The sequence below is a fragment of the Glycine soja genome, chromosome 6 (assembly GCF_004193775.1).
Source record: "Glycine soja cultivar W05 chromosome 6, ASM419377v2, whole genome shotgun sequence".
In the NCBI taxonomy this organism is placed as follows: Eukaryota; Viridiplantae; Streptophyta; class Magnoliopsida; order Fabales; family Fabaceae; genus Glycine; species Glycine soja.
The window spans coordinates 5,212,663-5,225,043 of NC_041007.1; the positions used below are offsets into that span (position 1 = coordinate 5,212,663).

General features: G+C 31.4%; 1 protein-coding gene across 3 annotated transcripts; it reads right to left on the reverse strand.

Annotated features, from left to right (window-relative positions):
- Nucleotides 1–152: 152 nt before the first annotated feature.
- On the reverse strand, nt 153–9,655 carry LOC114414972 (UDP-N-acetylglucosamine transporter UGNT1-like). Of its 3 annotated transcripts, none has more exons than XM_028379444.1 (10): nt 9,348–9,655; nt 9,148–9,224; nt 7,681–7,842; nt 7,455–7,588; nt 3,538–3,668; nt 3,390–3,434; nt 3,174–3,271; nt 2,040–2,136; nt 972–1,028; nt 153–890 (listed from the first exon to the last, which is right to left on the reverse strand). In XM_028379444.1, the coding sequence occupies exons 1-9, from the start codon at nt 9,502–9,504 to the stop codon at nt 976–978; spliced, it is 954 nt and encodes a 317-aa protein (XP_028235245.1). In that variant the 5' UTR covers nt 9,505–9,655; the 3' UTR covers nt 153–890; nt 972–975. The 3 variants fall into 3 exon arrangements, with proteins under 3 accessions (XP_028235245.1, XP_028235244.1, XP_028235246.1); XM_028379443.1 differs by having other exon boundaries at nt 2,029–2,136; nt 9,348–9,650; XM_028379445.1 differs by having other exon boundaries at nt 2,029–2,136; nt 7,681–7,807; nt 9,348–9,511.
- Nucleotides 9,656–12,381: the final 2,726 nt, after the last annotated feature.

A 12,381-nucleotide genomic window follows, 5' to 3' on the forward strand; every position in this document is an offset into this window, starting at 1 on the left:
TGACATCAGGCCAACTTCACTATCCATGTCAAGAGTTTGAATATTGGAGTCACAACTTTAGACAAGACTTAACCAAATCAACACCCTTAGACCAAGGATTAACATTATGGTTTTACCAGTATTAATCAAAGACTGTAAAACTATACAAATAATTAAAATAAAATAATAATTACATGACCAAGAGTCGTGTATATTTATCTCACTTTTAACTATTCATATAAAATCCAATAGTTAAATATTCATTGATCATTTCTAACTTTCTTTTTCCTTAGTACCACAGTTTATATTTTGGGATTTTACAACTCTTCCTCCTGACTCTTTCTGACTCTGAATCAAATTTTGTGATCATTTTCTACTTTCTCTAGCACCCAATGGCTCCATTCAAAAGAAATACTACATACTAGTTGACAGGAATACAGAAAGAGATATCTTTATCCTAAAATCGAACCGCAAAAACTGTTGAGCTTGCCCTCTCTCCCTTCCTTGTCACGTCTTCAAACTCCCAAAAGTAAAATGAATAAATACATGGAAAGTCCAGAAACCTCTATCCCCAAGATAGGGAGAGGGGTGCAATGGATTCATCGAATACGCTAGGTGAACTCATTGCTAGATCAAAAGCAGGTTGAATATACTAAAGCCACGAGATTATGTATTAATGTCAACTTCTGACTCATCAAAATATACTAATAAATTAGATTAGCTTGATCACTTGTTCGACATTATGGTCAATTCAGATTCTTCTCCTTGATGTAGTGAAGGTCAGATGACCGAAGCAATGGTAGTCCGAAATCCATAAAGACATCAAACGCAGTGAGTTATCTGCCGATGAGCTTATAGTAGGCATATAAACCAGAGCCCGCAAAACCCAGAAGTTGTCCTACTACATTCCACTGCAACCAAAACACAACGCATTCTATCAACAAGGAAAATACCCTCAAATGATAAAAGTCAGTCGAGACAAGAATACTCACAAAATCAAATGGTAGCCCACCAAAAATTATCCAGCCAAAGCCAATAGTAAATAGATCCTAGACATTTAATCAGAATATTTAGAGTCCATGCATGAAAACCACATACAACCGTCAATTATGACAATGATCTAAAATGAATGTAAAAAGGATTGTATAAACGAGTTTACATAGGAGTCCATTACAATTAAAGGTTTCCAATGTCAATCAAAGATCATAATTATGCCTCCTCAATCAGAAACAAGTATTCTGCACTAAAATACCAAGTTATATTTCTTTTTCCCCAACTTTTCACTCCCTTCATGAGTCAAATTCGACTGTAACTTTAGACCAGAAAGATGATTTCCCAAGAGAATCGACAGTTTCACATTTTTTATCTTCCAAAAATGTTTACAAGTGAAACTGCTTCTATATTTAAATGATTTAGCTCTTTTAAAGTGACGAAGGTGCAATTTAGAGAATAAAGTATACTTATGACGTTTGATTAAAAAAATGGTTAAGATTTTAACAAATTTATAATGTTATATATGAGCATGTTTTTATCACGATTTAAACAATTATTTTTTAATTAACAATTATAATTGCACTTAATCCTCTCTAGTGCATCTCCTTACTTTACAAGAGCCAAATTCATATTTAAATTCCCCTCTCAATTCAGAGTGTACAGTTTGAAATTGCCTCATTCCCAAGTTACTTGTCTGATTAATTGAGTGTACTGTGTACCCCACCCTCTTAAAATGAACCAATGTCGATAAGCAAATTAATAGTTCCTTATAATTGCTCTCTCTCTCTCCACACCAAAATGTACTAGGAGATTTTCTTAAATTCCATGTTTTAATAGGCAACAAGAAGGGTACCAATGCACCCCTGTTTCTACCCCAATATTGGTCAAATTTTGAATTAACAGAAAATATCCACTCTACCTACATAGATCTTGCAGTAATTAGCTACTATGATAACACTATGAAAGAGAAAGCTTATACATTATCAGTGTCAACCTGGAAAAATAGGTGCATGTGCATCACACATTTAAGGCAAAACAACTAGCAAGTGAGCAAACCTTAAGATTACCACATATTGTCTGTGCCAGAGCTGAATTGAGAGTTGTGTTCAGAAAAATACTGTAATTCAGGAAGAAAGCAAGGATGCAGGAAAAAAGCAAAACAACCTGCACCCCAAAAACACATAAAAATTACAACTAGTCAAAATATCAAAATTAAGAGAAATCTGGGTTTAAAATTGATGCAGATTTCTATAAGCCATTCGGCAGTTGTTTCTCTATGAACTAAGGTAATGGACCTTTAAATTGCTGGAAACATAATACTTGTGCATGACAAGTGTGTGAGAGCTTGCCCCCATTAAAGCAGAAGAAAAAAAAAAGTGCAAGACACATGTGGAAGCAGTGATAGTTTCCACAATATACTAGGCGAAAGAGAGGCACTCCGTGCTGCTCTATATGTATATTTTTTTAAATAAATAAAATAAAAGAGGAGAGAGGAGGTTATATAAAAGTGGGAGTAGACAGTTATTTTTTTGTAGTTACTGAATAAAGATTAAGGGTAAAACCAAAATGAGTTATTCCCATTATAATAGTTATTGATTATAGATAATATACATTTTAACTAGTACAAGACAGGATAGACTAAGAACCTGTAAGATCAACAAATATACTATGAAAACTGAAAGTTGAAATTTATTTGGATTTGACTTCTAAGAATGAAAAAAATAAAAATAAAATAAAACAATTGGATTACTAAAAATAATCATCAACCAAGCCTGAACAAAACATTTAGCCTATGTTATATCATGGTATGAAATACCCCCCTGCAATTTGGCCCATTTATACTATGGTCACATGGTTAAAATGCGGCAAAATGACCCAGTAGTTTGTTACATATTAACATCCCAAAAATTTACATCATGTCAACTGAATAGACATGTGGAACATGTGATAACAATTAGGCTTGGCCTGTTTGCACTTTTTCCTGTGTACTTTATTACATAAGCATATAACTCTCTTTCCATCAAAATGTGGCAGAAAATAGCTCAGGCTGGCAAAGTGCAAAAGAGGAGATTATATGATTTATGCTAGACAGACTTCTAGAATCCTACTTAACTTTTAAGGATAGAAAAAAAATCTTTTGGCAAGTAACTGAGGATAAAAACTGCTAATTAGTAATAGGAGAAAGCCAAAGCATAACATACAATAAAACCAGGTGAAAGAAGGTAAGGAGAATTGATTGTCATCTTCACGTCACCCCGAACTAATGTCCAGATAAACAAAAAGGGCCCACATGTGACACCTATAACACAATAAAAAAATTATTTCATACCACATTTAGATTAAAAAGAAAACAAGCATGCTTTCTTTTACAAAAAAAAAAAGTTTGATAGGCCATTTGATACAATCTATCAGCTTACCATTGCACCACATAAGGCCAAAGCTATTAAGGCCACTAGTTTTGCCTGAAAAAAGACATAATGCCAAATAAGTAAGAAACTGAACTCTACAAGGAAAAAAGGTATAGAATTTCCACTGTGTGTGGATAAGAGAGAACAGGAATACGACCAACACGGGCTATGGTTGCAAGATATATAGCTGTGGTGATGTTTGACAGGAAAACAATGGCATAGCCATGGGCATCAAAGGATAAATCCCGTGCTCCCGCAACAAATGCACCGAAGACAATCAAGCCAACACTGATAACAACCTTACAAATTTCAGTTAAATGAAGGAATCAGGGAGATGTTCATTCAAAGAACAATTTGAACTTTAACTTCATTCAGTTATAGTGGAAAAAAGGGAGACAAATAACAAAAAGAACAAAGAACCAGTTTTCTTTTCTTTTTTCTTTTGAGTAAACATTCATTTAGCCCTCCAAAGTTATATGAGTCATCACATCACATTAGTACTCCAAAAATTTTGGACCAAATTTATCCCCCAAAGATTCTTTTTATCACTACTTTAGTCCTCAAGATTTTGTCACCCAATTAGTCCCTCAAAGATCTACAATGGAGGATTAAAATGAAAAAAAAAAAAACACTTCGAGGGACTAATTTATTGCACAATATTTTTGGAAGACTAATGTGATGGCACTTGTATTTTAGAGGATCAAATTGCAGGTTTAATCTTTTATTTTTTAATAAAATGCACATCAACTTCCCCATCCCCATGTGAAAGGGCATGTAGGAGGAGTATTTCTAAATATTTTAAAGGTTTAATTACTCATTTAATTTCTATAATTATATAAACTTAACATTTTAGTCCTTATACTTAAAAATGGTCTACTTTAGCCCCTCATATCCTTTTTAGTCCCTATATATATCATTTTTTATCCCTTTTAGTCCCGACAATCTAAATTTATATAGACTAAAAGGAATTAAAAATAGTATGTATAAGGACTAAAATGGTTGGTTTTTAAATATAAGAACTAAAAGGTAAAGTTTGAACAACTATAGGGACCAAATGAATAATTAATTATTTTAAATTAAATGTTCAATATACCATATTTACAACGCACATATTAAGTTTGTAAGTACAATAAGTACAGTCAATATAATAATAAACAAGTTAACATTCAATTTTTATTGCTGTAAAATAAGCGTAACTCACAAAATTAAGGGAGATGAATGCACACTTTTTTATTGAATGATCATCTATTTAAATACAGATTTGTTGTAATAGAAAGAAGTAATAGTAACTGACTTCCTAAATAATAACCAACCACTAACAACAATAACAAACCACTAACATAACAATAATCAACCACTAACATAACAGCTACTAAGTAACAAAAAACAAAACAACTAATCCTAAAAACTTGGTCAAACAATTAATAGAAAATAACAAACTAAGAGGCAACTGATACACATTCAACACTCCTCCTTGGATCAGTGGTTGACAAGTCCAAGTTTCTCTCTCAATAGCTCAAGTTTTAATGTAGTCGTATCCATGTTTATCTGAATGCTCTCTTTTTCAACACACAGTGACTTTGCTTCAGTAGCTATTCTTGGAGAAATAGAAATTTCTTGCAGCAGTAGCAACTTTCTTTTTCGCTTCTAGTTCCGTGACTCTTTTATCTATGAAAATAATCCTCTGTTTGAAGAATGTTATACCTTGCTAGATGCTTGACTGCATCTCTTTAAATCCAGAGATAACTTTATTTATCTTATTTTCTATAGCTTCTAAATTAAAGTCATTGTCTATTATCTCCATTTCTTTCTGTTTAACTAAAGAAAGAAGTTGTTCCAATTCATCCATTAACACATCCTTTCTTTTACAAAGGATCTCCTTTTCTTTTTTCTCATTCTGGATTGAATGCTAAATGGTATTATTCAATTCTAAACGAGCTTCATTCATAAATTGTGATTCAATCTCCAATTCCATCCTTTTAACCTTTAAGGCTTCAAAGGATGAAAGTAATTGGTCCATTTCTTTATAATACACTGACGATGCTCTCTTCATGGAAAAATCTACATTATTTAAAGCATTCGTTGCATAACGGTCAAGTGAGATTGTGCATTGTTCCTCAACAGTTGCATGATGAAAATGGCCTAATCTTTTGTACAAGACTTATGTATTGTTTACATTAACTGGATAGGCTGTTTGCTCCTCCTTCAAAGGATTAAATGAGAAACCTTTGCCTCTCATTTTGATATTAAAAATTTCCCTATCATTGACATTTGTAATCAAACAGTGCTTATTTTCAAAGATGACTTTAAACCCCTCCTCAATCAATTGCCCCACACTTACCAAGTTTTGATGAATCCCATGTACATACAAAACATCATAAATTAATTTTGTACTTGCACAACTTTCAATGGCTACAGTTTCCTTTCCTTCAACAATAATAAGATCACCATTGTCAATTTTAACTTTTGATACTTGTGATTTGTCTAACTCTTTGAAAAGCTCTTGATCCTGGGTCATGTGGTTGGTACAACCACTATCCATTAGCCAACATTCACTTGAACTGCTGCTTGTAAAATATGTTGCTTTAAACAATTGCTCTTCTTCTTGTTGACTTGCAACTTGAGCCACATTCTTTTGTTGAAAATTGTTTTTGCAAATTCTCACATGATGCCCTAACTTGTTGCATTTTTCACACTTAACATCAGGTCTTCTCCACCATTTGAAAGGAGGATGACCCATTCTGCCATAGTGCTTGCAAGAAGGAAAACCTTTGTTGTCTCCATTATTGTTGCTAGTGTTAGCTGCTGCTTCTTGGGTGTTGAAATTTTTCTTCTTGTATTTGTTCCACTTGTTTTTCTCTCCTTGGTTAGTTTGCAATTTAGGTTGCAATGCTCCTTCCACATAACCCTCCGTCCTCATTTTTCTTCTTTGCTCCTGGGACTGTAAAGCATTTACAAGTTTTGCCAAGGTAAGTTTTGACAGATCTTTAGTATTCTCCAAAGATGTAATAGTAGCCTCAAATCTTTCAGGGACAGTCACCATTATTTTCTACTCTATTCTTGAGTTGGAAAAATTAGAACCAAACAATCTTACTTTGTCTAAGAAGCTTGTTAGCATACTCTTTAATTGTTTCAGACTCCTTTATTTTCTGCATCTCAAATTCTTTAACCAAATTTAGGACTTGCATTCCTTTAATTCTTTCATCTCCTTCATATTCATTCTAGAGGAAACTTCAGATTTCATATGTTGATTTAATGGTCATGATTCTAATGAAAATTTCTTTTGAAACAACAGCAAACAAAGTAGCTCTTGCCTTTGCCTTTCTTGTTTTCCTTTCTTTTTTATTTTTTATCTGAGTCATTGTTGGATTAGTTGGTAAGGGAAGAACTTCGTAGTCTTCCTCAATAACTTCCCAGATATCATTTGCCTTCAGATGTGCCTCTGCTGCCCGGATTTGATAATTGTCACCATCAAACACAGGTGATACTAGTGCTGTGTATGATGTTTCAAAATCCATTTATCAAATGAATTGAAACAAGGTGCTTAGGCTTTTTTGTGATGAGTTTCATTCAGTTCACTCACAGGTCGATCCTTCTTAAGATGAAGGCCCTGATAGCCCTGATACTAATCTGTTGTAAAATAAGCATAACTCACAAAATTAAGATAAATAAATGCATACTTTTTTATTGAATGATCATCTATTTAAAACAAATTTATTGTAACAGAAAGAAACAATAATAACTTACTTCTTAAATAATAACCAACCATTAACATAACAGTAAGAAACCACTGCTGATACACGTTCAACATTTATTAAGAATGGGACTAGTAAAAATCAAAGTTCTAACCATTTGGTTGTAGAGCGTCTAATTCTATGTTATGTTAAGCTATAAGGGGAACGCACATAAATGGTTTTATTATATTTCTAAGACTATGGAGCATTTTCCAGTCTACCTAAATTATACATTTCACATATGTCACCAAAATTTCACATGCATTAAGTCATCAAAGATTTATTTGAATACGATATGGATCTGTATGTCACATCAAGCAATTGAAACAAAGTAATCTACCTGAAAATGACAGAAGGTGAGTACCTCTGCCCCACCAGCATATATTCTACAAGCATTGTAAATACCACCGTGGTCCTCCTAAGGGTGGTGTACATAGGAACATTTACTCCACGAACAGACTCCATGGTAACTAGCTTTTGACAGGAAAAACAGGAGTGAATGAAAAATAGAAATAGAAAATAAATCACAATTGAAAATATGTCCTATAAATAAAGGAAGGGCGTACCATGTAAAGTAAATATGCTCCTGCCAGAGGAAGGGTATGCTTCAAAGTCTTCAGTGGCACAAATCCTTTTGAGTTATCTGACATAATTACTGATTCGCCTGCTATGAAAGAAATTATCCTCCAGCGCCTCAATACATAAAGAAAACAACATGAGCATACCATCTGCAGTGGTAAGAAGCATAGAATTATGTTTAAAAATGTGAAAAAAATCTAATGGAGATCCAGGACGATTTGATTGGTACTCAAGTTGCAAGGCCAAAGTGGTCAACAAAGGCATAGACACCACACACACTTTACTATACATTTTATTTTACATTCAATATATCATTGCTTTCTATGGCAAATGTATGAAATATAACTTTTGCATTATTGCTTTAACTAATTTGGATAATCCCTAATAACGTTTGAAAACTTCAACTCTTACAAGGATTCTATTTGATTGTAAGAACACCCAAGTTTCAGTTGAGAAAGATGCTCAAGAGCATTGGAAGAGCAAAACAGGAGGAAGATAAGGAGGAGTAGCAGACAGGGAAAGAGAGAGAATTAGCAAAAAAAATTGAAAATTCAAGTTTACTGTAGCTCTATCAATTTATAGATATAACCTCTATTTTAATCCTCTAAAGGTATATTTAGTAGTTGGGTTTTAAGGGGAAGGGAGGACATTTTTCATTTTTAACAAATTTTCACTAATTTTATAAATTTTGAAAATTATGTTCGTGTAAAACATTTTGCATTGTCCACTGATTATAAATCATTGTTGATATAACTTTTAAAATTATTGTAAAACTCAATAAATTATCATATATAATAATTTGTAATATAATAATTTGTAATTGAAAGACAGTATACAAATTTTTTACACAGTGCATATATTATTTACTCATAAACATGAGAGTTTGATTTTCATGCACTATCACGGTAGACTCTTATATTGTTAGTCAATCAGAAATAATCTTAAAGATGACTTTTAAAATAGTTATTGAAAAAGTTAAAAAAAATTTCTTACATGATAATCTATGATTGAATTACAGTGTATAAAAATATGTGATTGAATTACTATCTAAAAAACATTTACATTGTCCATGCATTCTAATTAAATTAAAAAAATTTCCTCCTCTCTTCCCTTTTCCCTCTAAAGATCACTACCAAATATACCCTAAACTAAAGCCACAACAGTCATTATTTTGGTCCTCCAAAGAATTTTGACATCAATTCTATCCGTTAAAAGATATTTATCATCCGTATTCTTGCTTTTAAGAACGGTGAAGAACGAAGTTATTTTGGTTTACAATTTTGAGTGAGTGGTGCCTGAAATTCTTACAAGGTAGTTGCACGTGTAGGCTTGTCTTATTAGAACCATGTTAATAACATGAAAGAACCTGTTTGAATACCAAATAAATTTGGAGAGCAATAATTTTCACCTAAATAATAATAATAATAATAATAAGCATGAAAATGTAGATGAACCTGAAGAAGCGTGATGACGCTTGCAGATGGGAAGTGATAAGACGAAAGAGCGGCTTTATTGAACAGCACCAAGAGCACTACAAGACAAAAAAAAAAAAAACAGATTAACAAGTGATTTATGAAAGCCTAAACACGCGCAGTGAATTAAAAAGTTTCAAGAATTAGTTTAAACGAAGCAAAAAATGGAGTGGAACTGGAACCTGCACATGACATATAAGAGATGGCAGCATAAATCCTTCGTGTTTGGAAGGTCTTGTAATTATCGGCTTTCAAAAGCCACTCTCGGTCTTCGTCGTTCGGAGGATCCGACACCGGAAGCATCAGATTCTCCGACGAATACGATGGCTTCAGAGGCATTCCGCGATTCTCAACGTCTCAGTCTCACTGCCCAAACCCGCAGGCGTCTCTCTCTGCTCCGATTCAGATCCTTAAACTTACTAATTGGTGAAACCGTGAAAGAAAGATAACAAATTACTTTTTTACGACAATGTTTTGTACAGTTAACTTTTTTACATTAAGGAAATTAATAAGAGATGAGAGAATTGTGAGATGGAATAAATGATTTAAGGAAGAAAATAAAAAGCAGAGAAACAATCATGTTTAAAAAATAATGAAAAATAGATTTAATTACTTTTTATTTGTTTCTATAACTGCAAAATGTTTTTATTCTTTTTAGTTCTTCTTGTTAGGTGTCAATTAACGTGGTTTGAAAAAAAATATGATGTGTCTTATAAGATTAAAAAAAATGGTTATAAAAATTAAAATATGATGCTTTAAACTGTAAGAATAAAAAAAGATCATTAAATCAAATGAATAATTAAATCTAAAAAATATTACATCATAAGTATAAATAAAAAGAGTTTACAATTATAATATCTTTTCTATAATTAATTCATAGAAATTTAATTGTTTACTTTGATAATAATAACCCACGAACTAGTATGTAGGATATAAACTTTGAAAATAATCATCCTGGTTTTTATTAGTTGACAATACTTTATACTATGTGTATCCATTAAACCTTTTTACAGAATAAAAAATGTATATGCATGAATAATATATAAAAAATCATCGTCAAGCACAATATAAGTTAAGTTTATTGAGACTTGGATAATAGTCACTCATTAATTCTAAAAGATACACTCAACTTAATTTCTATTGGGTTCACCCATTAAACTTTTTTTTACAAAAAGAAAAGATTTTAAGAATTCAATAAATATATTAAGCACCAGAAGTGGAGTTTTTTTTTGTTCGGATACCCGAATTAGAACACGAGAAGAGGAGAAACCCGGTAGTGGTCACTTGCATAAACTTCAAACAAAACTTAAGTAAGTTTTCTATAAGAAACGAGTTGTTAGAGATCATTTCCATAACTAAGGGATAGAGATGGCAAAAAACACCCTATCCATGCAAACATCTACAGATAAAATCTGTCTGGATAATTGATTGATACTTTAAATGGATATCCATTATTTATAGGCATGAATATTTTTTTTATCCGTTCATTAATAAATAGGAGAGTATCATATTATCCTACTTATGAATACCTGTTACTCGTAAAATTATAAAAATGTCATTTTATCAAAGAAAAAATCCTATTTTTTAAATCTAACTTTGATATTGTTTCGTCTTTAAGTTTATGTTCACTTTTATATATATTAATGTATTTTAATTTATTTGTTAAACTTATTATTTGAGATAATGTAATTTTATTTGTATTTTGAATTTATGTTTATTTATGTTAAAAAGATACTTATTTCATGTTTAATTCCATTGTATTAACATTTTTTTATTTTTGGTTTTTAATTCATTAGTTTTATTTGATGTTGTAAATCACTTTTTTTAAAATATTTTTTTTTAAATTGAAGTATCCTTAAATATCCATGGAGAGTCGTATGTATAAAAAAAAAGTCCATAAAATATTTTTCAAATGGATACTGGATGGATAATCAACAGGAGTTTTCTCTAATGGACGCATAACGGATAATTCATAATTATGTCCGATCATGCCCATTGTTATTTCTACTAAAGGTTGAGTTGGCTGTATATAGTGTCAATTATAGTATAAAATTTCATCGAACGGTTACAATACACGTATGACATGAGTGAAGTGACAAGGTCGTTACTTAACGCGAAATGTATAATTAAACTTTTGAGGTCAACTGGATGATCGAAGTGGATCTTCATGTAAGTCAATCATAGGATCACTTGTTCTTTAAGGTGAGTGAAATTATGAACACTATCCAAGGTTCCTACTTATAAAGAATATCTTTACTAAATCATCTTTCGATATCTGCCTATAAGTAGAACAATAAAGGCTAATAAGTCTAGAATACTATTGTTATAAGATCACAAACGATTATATTTGTTTTTTTATATGATACTTATATAAAAACTTATATAAGAAAATATTTATGCTAATTGAGGCAATAAAATTTAGAATAAATGGTTTATATATTAACGATGTTTTTTTTTACACCGACAATATAAAATAAAATAAACTCTAAAAAAATCAACTATACATACCTATTAAACTCTAATAAAAAAAATAATAAGATATAGCCAACAGCATGTAATGTAATGAATTAATAACTATTATATTTATACAGCTATTTTTTTCATCTTTTTCCTAACTTTATTTTTTTTCTCATTTCTCTTTCTTTTCTATCATGTTACTTACCATGCATATTTTACTTCTTCTTCCTTCCACTTGCTTTCACTCCAAACAAAATAGATGGTATACCTACCATTTTCCATGAATCAATTTTTTGGTGTAGGATAAACCGAACCGATTTGATCCGTCACCACCTTTTTTTTTTCAAACAGAAAATATGTTGGCGTGCGGCTCGGTGTATCCCAGAAATCAAAATATCCTTATATATTGATCTTTTTATGTGCATTTTTTTCTAATTTATAAATTTTACGCAAGGCTGCAGTTCTTACCTTTTTATATAAAATATAATATTTATATAAGTAATTTCTTCCACACTCTGCTATTTTTTTGTTCTGAATAAGAAACCGCCTTTAAAACTTAAGTGTTCTTACTACCTTTTATTTTGAAGAACTTCCGGTGTCTCCCTTCAATTTCCACCTGCATTAATGATAAGAGAGAGCTCTAACATTGCCACATTTTGTAGCAGTTTAGTTGGACAACGCGTAAAAGAAAGATCAGGAATGTCTTGACTATTGTTTATGAGAAATTAAACCAGGTAATCATGATTTGCACATAATAAT